Below are 18,454 nucleotides of genomic sequence, written 5' to 3' on the forward strand. Positions count from 1 at the left end.
GAACCTTTGTCTCATTTAAGGCAACACATGCATAGCAAAAGTAGTAGAAGTAGAAGTATTCATAACACTGAACACGTCATTAGGTACACCTGCACAATCTGACAAAGGGTCAGAAGTCTTGTTTTCGAGGTTAACATGTTGCAATTGGTTGACAAGTCAGACTAAACAAGAAAAAAACATACAGTGGATATTATCATCAAACAAAATACACAAAACAAACAAGATTCTTGCTGGATAATATTTGAAAGGAAGATGAGTGTTTCTTCTGCCATCTTGTGCCAGCACCATTCTAAATCAGCAGAGTATGAGAAAGAAATGTTTTCAAATGAAGTCTCTATTTACAGAATATTGAACTTATAGCAAAGCAGTCCTGGAGATGCTGGAATGCTGTAAACCATCTCACAGCATGTTTTGATTCAGTAACATCCAACATGGCAGCCATCTTGTCTTCCTCTTGCAGGCGTAGAACCTTCACAAGGCTCGCTCCAAGCAGCCGCGTGAGAGTCCAATCGGCGGCTGTGCGGCGTACATTCCGGGACTGCTCTCGTCCCTCGCTTCTCCGACTCAAAGTCGGGGCTCACTATGTGGCGACGCTTTTCTTTTGCTGTCCCATGATGATGATCTCCAGCACGTGGGTGAGGTCCATCATCTTGGTCAACATCTCCATGATGTCCGAATGCTCCTTGGCGCCGCTGATGAACTCCTCCAGGGTCAGCTCACCTGCCATCCAGTGGAGAAGTTGACTAATCATGCCAAGACTGCAGGACACGATATCACAGCCGTACTTTCTTCACATCACAGGGCTAGCGTGGATGCACGTCTCTCAGCTTTCACGCCAAGCGTGCGGACGCTTCGCTCTCAGGGAGAAGGCCAACTACAGTAATGTGTAATGCTATCGGCTAACAGTACAAATACTTAGTACTAACAGTACTAAGTACTAAATGTCACACTGTTAGTATCAATGCATGCCTCTCAGCAGTCATTCCATCCACTGATTGGATCACATTTTTTGCATTTTAATTTTGTGAACTTCAATCGAATTATGCCAAAAATTTCATAGAATCAAGAGGTTGTTCCAGTTTGTTTAAGTACGCCGTTTTAAAATTCAGTTCACAAAAAATTCAACATAAAATAAATGAAGTGTAGTAAAAATTAAATTGTGCTGAAAATGTCATTGAATTAATTAAATTGTGTGCTTAGAAATTCAACTTGTCAAAATACGGTGTTTAAAAATTCAATTTACACAAATTTGGTGTACAAAAAATTTAATAATAATAATAATAATTAAACAATAATAATGGATTGATACAGTATTAATTTCCCAGAAGTGCATATGGGAATGTTGGTATTTGAGCAAACTGAATTTCATGTCCTGGCTCATGACAGTTTCAGCATAAAACCATTTTTTCTTAAAAAAGCTAACAAAAATTCTAAACCAAAAAATAAATTTGCATAAATCCAGCATGTTAAAAAAAGCTCTGGTAATAAAGAAATTCATGAATTTCTGAACAGAAGTCCCTGTATCAGCATTGGCGCCACCTAGCCAACAATGCTGGGATCTCACATTAGCATTGGTCTCAGCTTCCTTTCTATTGTTTTTTTCTGTGTGAATGCTTGTCTCTCAGCATGCGCTGTAGCTAATGGCCACACTTGTCACTCACTGCCACGAAGGCGTTTAGTACAGGAAATGCTTGTCATTCATTCATTCAACTCCTACCTTCTCCGTTGATGTCGATTCTTTCGTATATGAGCGTCACGATCTCTTCGGGGGGAAAGTCGTAGCTTCTGGTGATGTCTTGAATGGCCTGGTGGATGATAGAATGTGAAGATGTCATCCAATATCATTCAATAATGTGGCCATCAATATATACATGTATATATATATATATATATATATATATCACTATATTGACAGTTACTATGGTACCCATTATGTCATTGTATGGTCATATCACCTCGTACTTTGGTACATTATTTAAAAAAAAAACAAACAAACCTTAAACTGTATTATGGAAAGCAGGAAGTGAACAAATGTAACAGTTAGTGATTGTAAAAGTACCAGATGGAGGGGTAGGATTTAATAAGCTTTGCTTCTTCCTACTCCTTTTGGACATGTGGAACTGGGAACTGATTATGTGATGCACTCAATTGTAATCTGATGCATGTTCAAATGAAATAAAACCATTACCATTCCCATCATGTTTAGATTTGATCTGCAACCTCATTTTGCTTGCGTCTGATAATATCACCACTTTAAAGAAGATATTTCATCTAGAATATTTCCATTTAATGCTATGTGACTTTTTTCTCGTCATTCTTGTAAGGTGGTCTATTTTTTCCCCAGCCTATTTTCCCGTGTCCCATTTCGTGTCGGGATGATTGCTGGCTTAAGGCCGCTGGCGCTCTAAGCCGTGTCCTTGGCCTCATCTGAGACGAGATACCTTAAATATGGTCTCCATTTCGTCCTTGTCTATTTTGCCGTTTCCGTCCTGGTCGAAGAGCTTGAAGTACCACTTGAGCTTCTGGTTAACTTCTCCTTTGAGTAGGAGGCTGATGGCGGCAATGTACTCCACAAAGTCAATGTAGCCGTCCTGCGACAAAGAAACGAGAAGCCGTTCAAACACGTCCCGACGCCACGGGTCTCCTGGACTTACCCCGTCCATGTCGAAGGTGAAGAAGACCTGATCCACGTAGCTGCTGGCCTCCTCCGTCATGCCATTCATCTCCAGCATGGTCTTGAGCTCAAAGAGCGTGATGAGGCCCGACGGCGACTCCTTCATGAACTTGGTGTACCAGTGGTGCATGTCCTCCTCCAGGATGTCGTCCAGGCTGGAGCCGTGGGCGCCCATGCTGTCTCCGATCCCGCGGGAGAGAGAGTCGGCCCCGGCTGGAGAAGCGGAATGAGCCCTAACGTTTGCAGAGTGGCTGAAAAGCTCACACACACTTTAATCCTCTTGATCTTTGCAGCAGCCAAAAGCAGACATAACCCTTTAATGGGATAACAGGGACGGGACTTCTGAGACCGGCACCGCACGCTCATCTCCGTGTCCATGTCCGTGCCAACGACGGGCCGTAAAGTGCAGGAACTTCTCCCGCCGTGGCCTTCTTCTCTCCTCCAATCAAACTCTGCCGCACGGCTTTTAACAGAAACCAAAAGTTACCAGAGTGTTGCCTTCCTGCCTGCGGCTTTTACAACCGAGTTGAAGATTTCATTCTTTTTTGCCCCTTAGTATATATTTAATTTATCCTTCCGTGTGTTCCTTTTTGCCTATTACTTTTATTTCTTATCTTTATTGTTGTTTAAATGCTCTGGTTTTTACCAAATGTGGGAGTTTTTGCTGTATTCATTTCTATGTATTTATTGTTTGACTACTTTGGAAAGAGTCTTTCTCAAATGTTCTATAGGAATAACGTGGATTGGATCTATCAATCCATGCCAGGTCCAACAGCGGACATCCTTCTTCTCGCATTCCTTCCTGCAGCCGTCAGATTCCGTCATATAAACTGCTCCAAATATCCTGTGCAATAACCGTGCAATAAACCTGTGGCTTGATCAACAGGTACACAGCTGTACTGGATAGAAATTGTTGACTTGTATTCATTTAATTTTATCATTTCTATGCTGCACGGCGGACGAGTGGTTAGCGCGCAGACCTCACAGCTAGGAGACCAGGGTTCAATTCCACCCTCGGCCATCTCTGTGTGGAGTTTGCATGTTCTCCACGTGCATGCGTGGGTTTTCTCCGGGTGCAAATGTACCAGAAGATATTCTTTAAAAAAAAAATAGAATAGCTGTTCCTTAAATGAGTGTAACATGTCATGGCCAGGCTGCACGGCGGTCGAGTGGTTAGCACGCAGACCTCACAGCTGGGAGACCTTTGCATGTTCTCCCCGTGCATGCGTGGGTTTTCTCCGAGACATGTAGCGGTGTTGAACGAGGAGGGTGCGTGTGATCCAGCCTGGAGCGGATGGATCCAAGTTGAGGCAGCAGTGCTGATCCGGGTGCCGCCTCATAAAAAAAAACAGGCTATGAAAGATCAGCGTGCTTATTTGAGTAAATCTGGCTTTAGGAGATTTCAATGAAGGGATTGAGAAGATGGAGGAGCATGGAGCTCATCTACACCGGTGCACTTCGGGCGGCGTCTTTCCATGTGCTGATAAGAGCAGCACAGGACCACCATGGAACCATCAGCAGGAAATTCAGCAGGCTAGACGCTACATACGGGCCACACGACCGGTCAAACCTTTGGAGACAATTTCTCATGCAACTAAATGACAAAGTATCTCCAAACTTTTGACTGCCACCGGATGTCCCTCTTCCCCAGCGTCTTGTGTTCACAGTGAGGTGACTTTGCGTTTATCCAGCAGGCGGGGCCCATCCATACATGCAAAATAGCCTCAGGATGTTTGTTCATGACCGGGCGACTTGGCACAAACACCTTTAATCCCCTTAGCGCTGCAGACGGACATGCTGGCCAGAAAAGACACGCACGGCGGCCAAGACTTGACCCCCCCAGTGTCTGACATCACAACACTCACTTCATACTAAAACTACCGTATCATACTATATCAGAACTATCCATCATATTAGAACTACTATACTGTATATTCCATCATACTAAAACTACTGTATCAGAACTGCTGTATATTCCCATCATATTAGAACTACTATACCCTATTCCCAAAAATTTGCAACTTTCTTGTTACAATCCAACTATTTTCTTTGAATAAAATAATGGATTGCATGTTCTCCCCGTGCATGTGTGGGTTTTCTCCGGGTATTCCGCTTTCCTCCCACATTCCAAAAACATGCTAGGTTAATTGGTGACTCCAAATTGTCCATAGGTATGAATGTGAGTGTGAATGGTTGTTTGTCTATATGTGCCCTGTGATTGGCTGGCCACCAGTCCAGGGTGTACCCCGCCTCTCGCTTGAAGACAGCTGGGATAGGCTCCAGCACCCCCCGCAACCCTCATTAGGATAAGCAGTAGAAAATGAATGAAAATTTTTATTCCAACTATTTCAACTTTGTTCATGTTCTTCTCGGGATATTATCACTTTATTTCCATATTATGACTTTTTCCACAACCAAATTTTCCAAAAATGCCAACTTTGTTTTGTTTATTTCTCCTAATATTGAGACTTTTTTTTTTCTTGAACATTTCAAGTCTATGCTATCGTGAAATGAGGTTATTTCTGCTCCTATTAATTGTAAAATGATAACTTTTTATCATTAGATTCCAACTTTTTTGGTCTTTATACAGGTAGAATGACTTGTCCATGTCTCCTGTTGGATTTTTGGTGATATCTTCCCACTATATCAACATATATCATAAAACTTTATTCCCATTAAATTAGAAGTTTTTTTACACACTCTAAGTCAGAGCAGGTACATTTTTTAATTTCTAAAAGATAATAATGTCAAGCTGACTAAATCATGTGATTGCAAATAGACTATAGTGTAGGCAGTACATGCCTCAGGTCTTCATGACACTGGAAGGCATATTTGCTATCTTAGATGTGTGCTCCACCATCCCACCCGTACATGCTGCTTCACTCTCCGTTTGGCTTGCTGTCACTGGTCTCTCTGGCTATGCTGCAGTCCATCTGGCACTTTCCCTAAGTTTGAACTAGATCTATTCCGCCAGATTAATGCTCTTAGTTGGCGACACCTACTACTACCAGTCCAAAAGACATACTGGTGGCATGTCTGAGTGTATTATGAAGAGGAAGTGGAAGAGCGTGGAGGCGAGAAGTCCAAGAGAAGATGATTTGTACGCCACGTGCGTGGTTGTGTGCTTTTCCTGCATGACTGGTGTCATGTGCGCTCTGGAGAAGCACAAAGGAACCAAGAAAAAGACCCACCTCCGGGTCGCCCTTCAAAACAACTTGAGAGAAACGGGATCGATGTAAAGGGGCCCTGAGGCGTGGTCCTCCTGATCGCAAAGGAACTGGCGGAGCACATTGTAGACCATCTCCCTGCTCAGCGTGAAGCTCCTCAGCCGCTCCTCATGCTCCTCGGGCATCAGGAACGTCAGCTGGTACTCGGCGATGACTGAGCCGTTCCTGACAAAGACGACAACGACAGAAGTTAAGTGTAATGATTGAAGTGAAGAAAACGCAACAAGCGGGACGTCTAGCTGACCTGAGAGAGTAAATTTCCGCTTTGGAGAAGTAGCGGCCCAGAGCGGGGGAGGATGCGTACAGGCCTGTCAGCTTCATGGGAGGATGTGGGGGGATGGCGCGGGTCCCATCGGGTGCCAACGTGAAAGTACATTGCAAGATTAGCACGTTAGCATGCTTGGCAGCAAAGCTCACATTTTATTTAATTAGTTATTTTATGAATAGGATTTGTTGTAATTCCTTAGATTTCGTTAAAGCATCACAGCATATCATAGCATGCAAACAGTGTGCACCCCCTAGTGGCTGTTTGCCATACAGACAACCTTTCTTTGCAGGACGCTCGCCAGGGCTTGGCTCTCGTTTGAGGATCCCATGAGGAGGTCCTGGGTGAAGACCAGGCTGGGAAGACTGAAGCTGCCATTGAAGAGGCGAGGAATTCTGAACGTGGAGCGGTCAAACTTCTCGTCCGCATCCTCATGAATGGCTGAGATGGCGACAAAAATATAGGACATTTCAGGAAAAATTCACCCCGGCGGTGCACAACACACGGGTGGGGAGGCCATCTTGAATGTTTACCGGCGCACACGGCCAGAGAGATGAGAACGATGGCGACCACGACGATGAAGAGCATGACGACCACCATCCAAAGCCGCACTTTCCAGAAGACCACCTCCTTCAGCTCGTTTTTCACCCTGCACATGGCGCTCTCACCCTGCAACGTTAGCATACAACACATAGATGCACACACACGTAGACACACAACAACATAGAGATATGAATAGACAGATGAAGAACTTGACAGAGCTAGAGACAGAGCTAGAGGTAGGTGTCCAACCCGAGGACTAGCGTATGCTGCCACACGTCCAGAAGGTGTCGTCTCCCCGTTATGACCGTTGTGCTGAAAGAAAAGACACACACTGACATTGGCCTCAGAAGCTCCGCCCTTTCCTCCAAATGAGGAAGTCACTTATGGTAAGCGGGGTGACTCATACACACTCTCACAAAACGGATTGAAAACACAACACGGCTTGACACGTGACCTGAGATGCTCTCACCTGAGCTCCCAGCAGCCCCTTCGTCTCGGCCGTGCGGGGGCATCTGTACGCGTGACCGTCTCCATTTCCTGCTGCGGCCGTCATCTGCCAGTACACAATGTCAACATTTCTCACCAATTCATTAGTTAAAACAAGAAATGTCTTCATACCAGGCAAAGATCCTCTCTGTGACAAGACTGCTCTTTTGATTTTGCAAGACCTACTACAAAACCCCATACAAAGATCCTCTATGTGAGAGGAGCACCCTTTTTTAGGAATATTCTGTGAAGTTTTGACCTCCAGTCGGCAATCTGATGTGATCCATGGGCTCGATTTGGCCCGTAGGCCACCGGTTGAATAATACTACTACCGCCTTAGAGGCTTTAATAAAGTATCCCTGAACGTCACATTGACCAATAAAAATACATCAGACGACGCTAAAGCGGTGTACTGTAACATTAGCATGTTAGCTAGCACTAATAAAACAGTCCACCGAGGGAAACAATACCCAAATAAAGGTTAGTTAAAAAGGTTTAGTTGAAACATTTCACAAGTCAGTTCGACGACTTTACTAATACTGTAAATGTCCGCCATACGTTAATTAGCTAGTTTGGTAAAGTGATTATATAGTCATTTTATGTTTACTTATTGTAGTTTTGTAGGCTCACAACTCACCAGATGGGTCGCGGCGTCGCTTCCATTGGTTTTAATGCTGTGCATCTCAATATTCATGTTGTTTTGTGAAAATACACATATACGTATATATTTATATATCAAATAATGAATTTGAAACTTTTAAACCCGGAAGCGTCTTGACCGTTTCAGCGCCCGTGCTCAAAAAAGAATAAATAAGACTTTCCGAGGAGACATGAACGTCTCAGAAGAAGGTGGAAAGTGGACGAATTCCTTTCTTGGTTCCGACTGAATGGACGCTGGCAAGTTTCTAGATAAGTCCTAGACACGAACCTCTAATTCCACACAACAGTCTACGATACTTTTGGCTACCTGACAGGTAAACTTGGCAGGTTTCGGTCCCTATGACGTCATGGAGCACGCCCGAGCCCTTTGATTGGCCAATTCCCCGGAAGCCAACCATGTTATCCTTTTAAAGTTGTTAATGACGCTACATTTGGTTTATATTAATTTGACCTCCACCGTCTTCAAACGTGCTTGTTAAGACAATGATTTGAAATGTTAAATAAACCACAGACGACATGTGAAGTCAATAATGAATAAAGAACATAATACTTAGTACATTTACTGAGTACTGTACAAGTTTATGTCTATAAATGCTCGTCACTTTCACTTTGTTTTATTAGATAGGTTTAATTATACACAAACATGAGCTTTTCAATTGTCATCTATGTGTGCATAAAACTATGCAAGGAAACATCATGTCGTTGGCAGCTAAGATATAGTGTATCATCATACACATATTGAAATATATAGCAGAAAAGTACAAATTCATCTATAAATAATGATAAAAAAAAAAAAGATCATGTTCATGGCTAAAATTCCATCAGCACTGTTTATTTATGAATAGTCGATAAATGGCCAGCAGAGGGCGACAGAGCAGGCTTTGCAGGACATTCTGCACTTGTTAAGAAGCAGTTAAAATATTGAAAATACTGTATGTGTGTCTTTTTTGTTCATATTCATAGTTCAACTTCCTGACAGACGATCAGTGCAGCACATTGGGTTCCCCCTCGCTGATGTAGAAGTTGTTCTCCGTGGGGTCCAACTCCGAAGGCCGCTCTTCTTCCCCCGGAACCTCCACCTCATCCTCTGGGAGGGTATTTGCTCGCTCCTCACAGTCCACCTCCTCCTCCTCCTCTTCTTCTTCCTCGCCTTCTTGAACCATCTGATGGTGCTCATCCTGCTCCTCCTCCTGCGTGCACTCAAAAATGCGGTGCCCATTGGCTTCGGGCGGTTGCAGTTCACATGGCGACAGGTCGCTGCCAAGTAGGCCCGCCTCCTCTCCGGCAGACCTCCTGTGTTGTCTCGTGGGCGGGCGCCTCTTGAATGACAGCCGTGCTCGAGTCTGTGAGGCAGCAGTTGAGATGGGATCAATTAAAGGTGGAAGTGGTCGCTGATTGTGTAACTTTAAAATACGTATTGCGTATGATTTGGGTTGTCAATTCAAACATTTTGCCCAAATTTTGGCATGATTTTCGTATGCCTCAGTGATCGTATGAGTTGTATTAGTTGACATTTTTGGCCAAAATCTGCACATTTTGGCACATTCTAAAATATTATTAAACTTAAGAAAACCCCAAAAAAGCAACATTGAAAGAAACCTGCAGTAATTGTACAAGAACAATGCACTGATGCTGGCCGCTTTTGGGGCGTGAAGTCACTGCCGGGTGCGGGAGGGAGGACGCGGCACACAGAGGCTAACAAAGCTAATTGGATTAAACGTCCTCCATCCGACATGAAGCCGCACCCGTGCATGCACCTGCTGAGCTGACACGCCATCTGGGCGGGGCCCTGCAAGCTCATTGGTCGGCGTGCGGATAGGCTGTTGTGATGGCGTGCCAAGGCGAGCAGGAAAATACGCATGGCGTGTAAGAGGTGTGAAAATGCTGAGGTTTGATGGCCAGCGTCAGTCATCCTGATGCTTCATACCTTGTTGAAGCTGGGCAGCGGGGCGCCTTCGGGGGGGCTGTGGAAGTTGACAGGCTCCTCCTCCTGGATGGACACCTGCACGGGCTGCAGGGTGGGGCTCAGGGTGCCCCAGGTGGGGCTCGTGGTGGAGGATGGCGATGGCGAGTCAGGCTGTTGGTTGACATCTGCGGCGCTCTTGGGTGAAGGCAGCAAGGTGGTGGGTGACAAAGCCAGGTTGGCCTACAAGGAGTGAAGAACGTTTACGGTACTGCGATCTTCATAGAAATATGTCCTACTAGTCTAGTCCAACCCAAAACATTCCCCTCCACGTTTCTCGAGAGTTAGCCAGCTAGCCACTTGGAGTAGGCTAGTGGTCCTACCTGCACGGGCGGGGAGAAGAAGAAGAGGGAGAAGCGGCAGCCCTTTTGTCCCATGGCTGCCCGGCGTGTGACGACGGTGCCGAATTAGAGCCTGGCGAGAGGCCCCGCGGGGGCCGTGATCCCATTAGCTTGTTAATCCGAGCTCATCGCAGACCTCGGGGACAAGAGCTCCGCCCCTCCTCCTCCTTCAACCTCTACGCTCTGAGCAGCAGGTGGCAGTACTGAGCTGAATGTGACGTTTGGAAAGCGGGGCGGCGGTGCCCCTACCTGAAGTCTCTCCATGATGGATGAGCTCCTCATCCCGACTTTAAAAGGACTGTTGGAGACTGTCTTTGTCTGGAAAACAAATCATAGCCATTGGTAAACAGCTTTTCTATGTCTATTATATCTTATTTTCTCTTATTATGTCTACTATATTGGGTGATATGAGTGTAATGTTGACTATAGGGGTGTTATTTCATGTCCAGAGATCTCCAATAATGTTAAAAAATATTTAGAAGATTGTTAACAGCTTTTCTATGTCTAATATGTCAGATTCTCCCTTATTATGTCTACTATATTGGGTGATATGAGTGTAGGGGTAACTACAGGGGGTGTTATTTCATGTCCAGAGAGCTCTAATAATGCTGCAATTGTATTTAGAAAATTATTATCAGGCTTTCTATGTCTAATATGCCTTATTTTCTCTTATTATGTCTACTATATTGGGTCATATGAGTGTAAAGGTGACTATAGGGGTGTTATTTCGTGTGCAGAGATCTCTAATAATGTTAAAAAAATATTTAGAAGATTGTTATCAGCTTTTCTATGTCGAATATATCAGATTTTCTCTTATTATGTCGACTATATTGGGTGGTATGAGTGTAATGATGACTATAGGGGTGTTATTTCATGTCCAGAGATCTCCAATAATGTTAAAATGTATTTAGAAGATTGTTAACAGGTTTTCTATGTCTAATATGTCAGATTCTCCCTTATTATGTCTACTATATTGGGTGATATGAGTGTAGGGGTAACTACAGGGGGTGTTATTTCATGTCCAGAGAGCTCTAATAATGCTGCAATTGTATTTAGAAAATTATTATCAGGCTTTCTATGTCTAATATGCCTTATTTTCTCTTATTATGTCTACTATATTGGGTCATATGAGTGTAAAGGTGACTATAGGGGTGTTATTTCATGTCCAGAGATCTCTAATAATGTTAAAAAAATATTTAGAAGATTGTTATCAGCTTTTCTATGTCTAATATATCAGATTTTCTCTTATTATGTCGACTATATTGGGTGGTATGAGTGTAATGACGACTATAGGGGTGTTATTTCATGTCCAGAGATCTCCAATAATGTTAAAATGTATTTAGAAGATTGTTAACAGGTTTTCTATGTCTAATATGTCAGATTCTCCCTTATTATGTCTACTCTATTGGGTGATATGAGTGTAAAGGTGACTAAGGGGGTGTTATTTCATGTCCAGAGAGCTCTAATAATGCTGCAATTGTATTTAGAAAATTATTATCAGGCTTTCTATGTCTAATATGCCTTATTTTCTCTTATTATGTCTACTATATTGGGTCATATGAGTGTAAAGGTGACTAAGGGGGTGTTATTTCATGTCCAGAGAGCTCTAATAATCCTGCAATTGTATTTAGAAGATTGTTATCAGCTTTTCTATGTCTAATATATCAGATCTTCTCTTATTATGTCGACTATATTGGGTGGTAGGAGTGTAATGATGACTATAGGGGTGTTATTTCATGTCCAGAGATCTCCAATAATGTTAAAATGTATTTAGAAGATTGTTAACAGGTTTTCTATGTCTAATATGTCAGATTCTCCCTTATTATGTCTACCATATTGGGTGATATGAGTGTAGGGGTAACTACAGGGGGTGTTATTTCATGTCCAGAGAGCTCTAATAATGCTGCAATTGTATTTAGAAAATTATTATCAGGCTTTCTATGTCTAATATGCCTTATTTTCTCTTATTATATCTACTATATTGGGTCATATGAGTGTAAAGGTGACTATAGGGGTGTTATTTCATGTCCAGAGATCTCCAATAATGTTAAAAAAATATTTAGAAGATTGTTATCAGCTTTTCTATGTCTAATATATCAGATTTTCTCTTATTATGTCGACTATATTGGGTGGTATGAGTGTAATGATGACTATAGGGGTGTTATTTCATGTCCAGAGATCTCCAATAATGTTAAAATGTATTTAGAAGATTGTTAACAGGTTTTCTATGTCTAATATGTCAGATTCTCCCTTATTATGTCTACTCTATTGGGTGATATGAGTGTAAAGGTGACTAAGGGGGTGTTATTTCATGTCCAGAGAGCTCTAATAATGCTGCAATTGTATTTAGAAAATTATTATCAGGCTTTCTATGTCTAATATGCCTTATTTTCTCTTATTTTGTCTACTATATTGGGTCATATGAGTGTAAAGGTGACTATAGGGGTGTTATTTCATGTCCAGAGATCTCCAATAATGTTAAAAAAATATTTAGAAGATTGTTATCAGCTTTTCTATGTCTAATATATCAGATTTTCTCTTATTATGTCGACTATATTGGGTGGTATGAGTGTAAAGGTGACTATAGATGTAAAAAAAAAAAGGCCATCATTTTAAGAAGACTAAATTGGATGGAGACCGAAAGGACACTTTCGGTTCCCATTATTCACATGAACTATGTCTCATCCAGCAAATTAAGCTCCAATAATGATGTCTAACATGTCTGATTTTCTCAAATGTCTACCATATTGGGTGATTACCTTGCCATGCGGGCAGGGCAGTGGTAGAATATGACCTTTCAACCTGCCGGCCAGCTCAGCCACCGACGGCTTGGATGGAGAACCCTGGACACCAAAACACAATTAAACACGTCATACTTCATTGAGTGACATAAAAGCCAAATAAAGAATACGACGCTCCAATAGTGTTGCAGTGGTCAAGCATGTTGCTTTTAAAAAAAGTCTTGTTGTTTCTTCTTTGGATATTTATCTCTATTGATTCATACGCTGTAAAAATGATCCAGGCTGTAAGATTATGAGGAAGCCGCCTTTAGGTCTGGGTCAGGGTCCTTCAAGGCGTTTTTTCCCTCTGATGGAGAATTCTAATAGATTAATGAATACTGTATTTTATACTGCATATCATTCTTCCAATCATTTGCATATTTCTGTCATAAACTAAAGTCCTAAAGTAAGTAAAAGGATCTTATGTGGAGTCTGAGGACATTTTCTGTGCACAGGAAGTGAGAGGCGCTCTCTCTCTTTCTCCCAGGGTGCCACAGCTGTTCATCATCACGCCAGGACCCCAGAGGACGTCTCTCTCGTCACTGTGCGTTGCGACCGTGAGGGGTTTTGCTCCTGGCGTCGGTTCTCATGCCGTGCTTCGCTTGAGCTGCTCTTTGTTTTTATGGACCGCCATTTCCGAGGGTGAGGACGCTCGTGGGCCCTCGTGACCATGGCGACGTACGTCAACACAAACTATGCATGTCTTAATGGAAAGCTTTCTTTCCCTTGCCTCCATCCTGTCCTTGCTAGCATGACCTCACCTCCTCACGGCCGCCGCCCGAACAGATGACATCAGCATATGGGACGCCCACGCCCTCCTTCCTCGTCCTAAACCACCAAGAACCCCCACCCGTTTTAACTGTGGTCCTCAGATGCTATTAAGAATTGGTAGCCTAGCTACGTGATGCTAAAGTGCTAACATTAAATCATGCTATGTCAGCATAAATGCTGAAGAAAAGATGTGTAGTGAAGCCTGCCACCATAAAGCGGTAGCAGGTTGAGAGTTATTTGTTACATATGAGTAAAGCCTCTTCTGTGAGTCCAATGGTTCCCAAGGTGGCACATCCGGACAAATATTATTTTTTCAAGGGCATCGTTGACTTGTAAAAACTATCCCGCTATAAAGCTGTCCTGTATGACGGCTATCCGGTCATCCCTCATCTTTTGGTAGTTAGAGCATAAAAACCTACTGATGACCTTCTATCAACACGTACGACCTTGAACATGTTGCCATCCCACACGGGTGTACTCTGAACAACAGCCATATTAGGTCATCGGCCGCATGTACTGTATGTTGCTCTCACGCGGGACAAGCTGGGAATCTGTGGGGCAAAGAGAGCGGGAAGGACTATTTCTGGGGATACAGGCCTGGGAAAAAGCCCCCCCCAAACCGAGCCTAGCGGATGGAGCACATCTGGAACATAGTAAAGAAAAAAACCTGTAAGGCTGTAACATCTATACAAGGAAAGCTTGGGAAAACGCTCTGAGAAAGAGAAAGAAACAACATCTAACATCACAGCATATCATAGCAGTTTGGGATGTCATGATCCCATCTACAGGATCCGCTGTATCTTTGAAGAGGGAGAACATGCAAACTCCACACAGAGATGGCAGCGGGTGGTCTTGAACTCACGTCTCCTAGCCGTGGGGGCCTGCACACTAACCACTCCGCTGTGCATCCCCTTAATAATATTCATTTTACTTTATTTTCAGTAAAATTTGATTTTTTTCCTCTTTTCGCTTGACAAATATTTCTGATAATATAACATATATACATAATATGATCCATAACATGAATAAACCCTTTTGGTACATCATGGCTCCCTCGATGCTCTTGAACATGCTAACTCTGTCCAGCCTGAGGAGCTGCAGGTCGTGGGAAAAAGTTAGTTCATCGCCCCAGCTCTTCCAACGTTGACGTGTGTCTGACAGGGCAAGAAAGGAAAAAGGGAAAGGCAGCACTGGGGAAAAAGCTCCGTGTCTCAACACACGTCCGCTTAGGTCAGCTTTGAAGGCGCTCTCCACCTCCCTGCGGGCTCCTAATATCGGCTATCTCTCAGCACCAGACCACAGAACCTCCGGCCCATATCAGGGTCTGACTCTTTGGTGATAACAGGACCTTTCCCCCCACCCCCCAGACGACCACTTGAGTACCCTAGCCACAGCGCCCACGATGAAATTGGACAAAAAAGGCCAATAATGAGGAGGATAGAATCTTAATCTTACAATAAAATATATACGTACATACTGTATACTTTATATATTATGGGACAAAAGTCAGAGGAGAAGAAAAAAGAAAAGGCTAAATATTAAGAGACTAATATCATCAAATGAGGAAAAAAGTTATAATTGTACAAGGAAACAAGTCAGATTTGAGCAAGAATTCTCCATCCCAAACAGCCACATCTGTCACCCATCACGTCCACCACCACCGTGTGCTTTAAAAACCATCACTGTGGCGGCCATATGCCTGACACGCCCACGCTCAACCACACTGCTCACCTCACGTCCTCTGTTAGCAAAATTCCCTCCTTACAAAATGTCATACTACACTCATACCAACAGACAAAAACAGCATTCCCATAAAACTACAAAGAAAAGAAAAGGATGGAACATGATGGAATAATAAATAACTAATAATAACTTTATAATGTCATAATATTATAGAATATAGAATATTGTAGAAAAAAAGTTGAAGTATTCATAATATATATAAGGAAAATATGAGGGGAAAAACTAAGAAAAAGTTGCAATTTTTGAAATATTAAGTTGAAAAAAGTTGTAAAATTCAAATATATCAAATCAAAAAAGAATAAAGTCATATAAAAAATTGACAAAAAGCAAAAACATGACAATAAAAGTTCATATTCATTCATTTTCTACCGCTTATCCTCACGAGGGTCGCGAGGGTGCTGGAGCCTATCCCAGCTGTCTTGGGGCGAGAGGCGGGGTACACCCTGGACTGGTGGCCAGCCAATCACAGGGCACATATAGACAAACAACCATTCACACTCACATTCATACCTATGGACAATTTGGAGTGGCCAATTAACCTAGCATGTTTTTGGAATGTGGGAGGAAAACCGGGAGAAAACCACGCTTGCATAGGGAGAACATGCAAACTCCACACAGAGATGGCCGAGGGTGGAATTGAAGCCCAGTCTCCTAGCTGTGAGGTCTGCGCGCTAACCACTTGATCACCGTGCAGCCCTAAAAGTTCACATTAAAGTCATAATGCAAGAGACAAAATAGCATTAAGATTAAAATTTATTTGTAAAAAATGGGAAAAAAAAGGATGTAAAAGTTCATACTAAGTTGATATTATTATATTATATTATTGTGTGGATAATGCTAAGATGTAGATGACAAACAGAAAGCATTCAGGTCAAATCCTCCCTGTGTGAGAGTATTGGAAAAACACTCTAAAGCATCCCGCAGATTCAGGCCCCCATCCCACACCTTCCATCTACTCTGGAGACCTTTTCAGCCAATCAGGTAGGATCACCATTCAAGGTGCATAGTTAAGGCAGTGTTAGCATCGTGCTAGCATCACGTGCTAAAGCGCTCCCTGTCCCTCCCTGGCGGGCATGCTCACAGGAGCATGTGATGAAAGTGACGTTAAAAGAAAAAGCTTGTTTGTTTTACAGGCGGGAGGAGGCCACAAAAAGACCTCCGTGCTTTACACCACGTGCTGACATACACGACATACTTTCATTGCCATCACATGACCCTAAACCGCTTCAACAACCACGGGGGCTCTTCTTCAGCCTTCAACAGCTACAGCCATCCTTCAACCTTAAAAGACTCACTGCTGCCCCCTGTCGAAATGAGCGGTACAGCAATGCCTATCGGCTTTCTCTAGCTCCGTCGCTATGACGCTTTCTACGCTCAAAATCAACTTTCTGAAAGGACAAAAAATGTGTCATGGTAAACGTTACAAAAGTTCGAACACCAAGATCCTACTCAAATTAAAACCTAACTTGAAATTCACTTTTTTCAAGATGAGCAACTTTCTCAGTAAATATAATAAATAATAAATAGACGGTGTGGCAAAAGAGGAGGGGGGGGGGAGTTAAGCTAGCTCGGGCTAAAACATCACCTGGAAAGGACTTTAGAAGAGTTAATCAACATTCAATCAACGTAATTTACTCCAAATCCCACACAAACAAGTTAGCTGTAGTTAGATACCACATGTTGGTATCGTCCACTGACATTCCCATTTCTACATTTGATTTTCGCTGCAAATAAAGTTTGTAACGCAAACAAACAACAAAACACAACAATCAATCAACAATCAACACAACAATACCGCCCACTGGACGCTAACAACATACAAAATAGCCATGTTTTGTCCCAACACTTGAGTGTCATTTGTTTCCTGGACACGAGTGAAGAAATTGTGAGACATTATATGACATTGTGTTGCAGAAACACAGCAAACAAACCTACGTATAAATAACCAAGTTAGAAAGTGAAGTCTTTAGTTACCTCCATCCTTCTTGTGTTTGTGTCTGTATCTTCTATTTTGTTATGAGTTCCGTTTACGTCTGGGCGTTAAATGTCTTTAAATATGCGCAACCAGCGAGCACAGAAGACAGTCTTGTGAGAGTCTTGTGTTTATGTCCTCTAGACCAGGAACAGAACCGGGGAGGCTTTTAACACACGCTGCTCACTGGAGCGACATCAAGTCAGACTCATGAAATACTATTTCCCGTTAGTACTTTCAAAGTAAGAGGAAAAGCATTAACACTTCCGTTTAAGTACAAAATTTTGGCACATTCGCGTGGAGGTTTTGTTGGACAACTTTCATATTTCTCTTTTCAATATATCGGGACAGTAAGCGTGTGTTTATTTTTTGTCAGCACGTTTCCTAGTTATTTGTAATTATGTCCTCTCTGTATCTCCCTCCAGTCGACTATGGCACGGCACCGGTAGCTAACACGGGAAGTGTCGCTCTCACCACTGGTTGATTCTCCAAGGGAGCGTCAATTAGTTACTATTGCGTGAAAGAACGTTTGTTACAAAAGGTAATATATTCTAATTCACATCACAAATTTATCGGTAACCATGTCAAATTATTATTTGTGACTAAACAAGTTGAAATACGGTGGTGTGAAAAAGTGTTTGCCCAATCCTGATTTAACCGGTCAACGACACTACAGGCTTTACGAATCAACACTGCGGTCTAAAACACTACATTTGTTCATCCAAACAGGCATGATATAAAAATAGCTGGCCATGACCTAGAGACAGAGAAGCGTGTTCGAAAGTATTCCGTAACGAACGTGTCGCGTTTACCGTCTATGAACAATCAAGCCGAGTTTAACAGAGTTCAATGGATGATTGTGTCCACTAGATGTCGCCAAACATCACCAGCCGTAAAACACACATCAAATAAAAGGCAGCAAAGGCTGGTCATTTGGTAATCACCTTTGTATTGAGAATCAGTTCTTGCTTCAGAGTTCTTACATATTTCAAAACAAATAGGTATCTTACTTTAACACAAATATGAGAA

The 18,454-nt window shown here is 42.7% G+C and overlaps 3 protein-coding genes and 1 long non-coding RNA gene across 5 annotated transcripts; 1 reads left to right on the forward strand and 3 right to left on the reverse strand.

Moving 5' to 3' along the window:
* Position 1: 1 nt before the first annotated feature.
* On the reverse strand, positions 2–3,124 carry guca1c (guanylate cyclase activator 1C). Its single transcript, XM_058079113.1, has 4 exons — positions 2,655–3,124; positions 2,442–2,591; positions 1,718–1,805; positions 2–720 (listed from the first exon to the last, which is right to left on the reverse strand). The coding sequence occupies exons 1-4, from the start codon at positions 2,847–2,849 to the stop codon at positions 581–583; spliced, it is 573 nt and encodes a 190-aa protein (XP_057935096.1). The 5' UTR covers positions 2,850–3,124; the 3' UTR covers positions 2–580.
* Positions 3,125–5,019: 1,895 nt separating this feature from the next.
* On the reverse strand, positions 5,020–8,192 carry LOC131134162 (TPA-induced transmembrane protein). Its single transcript, XM_058079107.1, has 7 exons — positions 7,833–8,192; positions 7,179–7,262; positions 6,959–7,021; positions 6,700–6,835; positions 6,447–6,607; positions 6,146–6,216; positions 5,020–6,066 (listed from the first exon to the last, which is right to left on the reverse strand). Exons 1-7 carry the CDS (start codon positions 7,887–7,889, stop codon positions 5,880–5,882), a joined length of 759 nt encoding a protein of 252 aa, XP_057935090.1. The 5' UTR covers positions 7,890–8,192; the 3' UTR covers positions 5,020–5,879.
* A 479-nt stretch (positions 8,193–8,671) lies between these two features.
* On the reverse strand, positions 8,672–17,643 carry zgc:153184 (uncharacterized protein LOC751652 homolog). 2 transcript variants are annotated; one of them, XM_058079108.1, is made up of 5 exons: positions 17,428–17,643; positions 12,919–13,002; positions 10,409–10,477; positions 9,783–10,001; positions 8,672–9,198 (listed from the first exon to the last, which is right to left on the reverse strand). In XM_058079108.1, the coding sequence occupies exons 1-5, from the start codon at positions 17,431–17,433 to the stop codon at positions 8,839–8,841; spliced, it is 738 nt and encodes a 245-aa protein (XP_057935091.1). In that variant the 5' UTR covers positions 17,434–17,643; the 3' UTR covers positions 8,672–8,838. The 2 variants fall into 2 exon arrangements, with proteins under 2 accessions (XP_057935091.1, XP_057935092.1); XM_058079109.1 differs by lacking the exons at positions 10,409–10,477; positions 12,919–13,002; positions 17,428–17,643 and adding an exon at positions 10,142–10,298.
* LOC131134169 (uncharacterized) lies at positions 9,454–14,716 on the forward strand. The gene is made up of 3 exons (XR_009131349.1): positions 9,454–10,026; positions 13,427–13,581; positions 13,690–14,716. It is a non-coding gene; the product is annotated as an uncharacterized LOC131134169 (long non-coding RNA).
* Positions 17,644–18,454: the final 811 nt, after the last annotated feature.

The sequence above is a fragment of the Doryrhamphus excisus genome, chromosome 8, assembly GCF_030265055.1.
Source record: "Doryrhamphus excisus isolate RoL2022-K1 chromosome 8, RoL_Dexc_1.0, whole genome shotgun sequence".
NCBI classification, from domain to species: domain Eukaryota; kingdom Metazoa; phylum Chordata; class Actinopteri; order Syngnathiformes; family Syngnathidae; genus Doryrhamphus; species Doryrhamphus excisus.

Coding starts and splice junctions, on each gene's coding strand:
- guca1c (XM_058079113.1), bottom strand. CDS start 2,849: ATGGGCGCCCACGGCTCCAGCCTGGACGACATCCTGGAGGAGGACATG. Junction 1,806..2,441: donor AAATGGAGACCATATTTAAG/GTATCTCGTCTC, acceptor ATCATCCACCAG/GCCATTCAAGACATCACCAG. Junction 721..1,717: donor AATCGACATCAACGGAGAAG/GTAGGAGTTGAA, acceptor ACTGGATGGCAG/GTGAGCTGACCCTGGAGGAG.
- zgc:153184 (XM_058079108.1), bottom strand. Junction 10,478..12,918: donor TGCCCTGCCCGCATGGCAAG/GTAATCACCCAA, acceptor TTTGTTTTCCAG/ACAAAGACAGTCTCCAACAG. Junction 10,002..10,408: donor CCATCATGGAGAGACTTCAG/GTAGGGGCACCG, acceptor CACTCCTTGTAG/GCCAACCTGGCTTTGTCACC.
- LOC131134162 (XM_058079107.1), bottom strand. CDS start 7,889: ATGAATATTGAGATGCACAGCATTAAAACCAATGGAAGCGACGCCGCG. Junction 6,836..6,958: donor CAGCATACGCTAGTCCTCGG/GTTGGACACCTA, acceptor CTAACGTTGCAG/GGTGAGAGCGCCATGTGCAG. Junction 6,067..6,145: donor GCGGAAATTTACTCTCTCAG/GTCAGCTAGACG, acceptor CGTCTTTGTCAG/GAACGGCTCAGTCATCGCCG.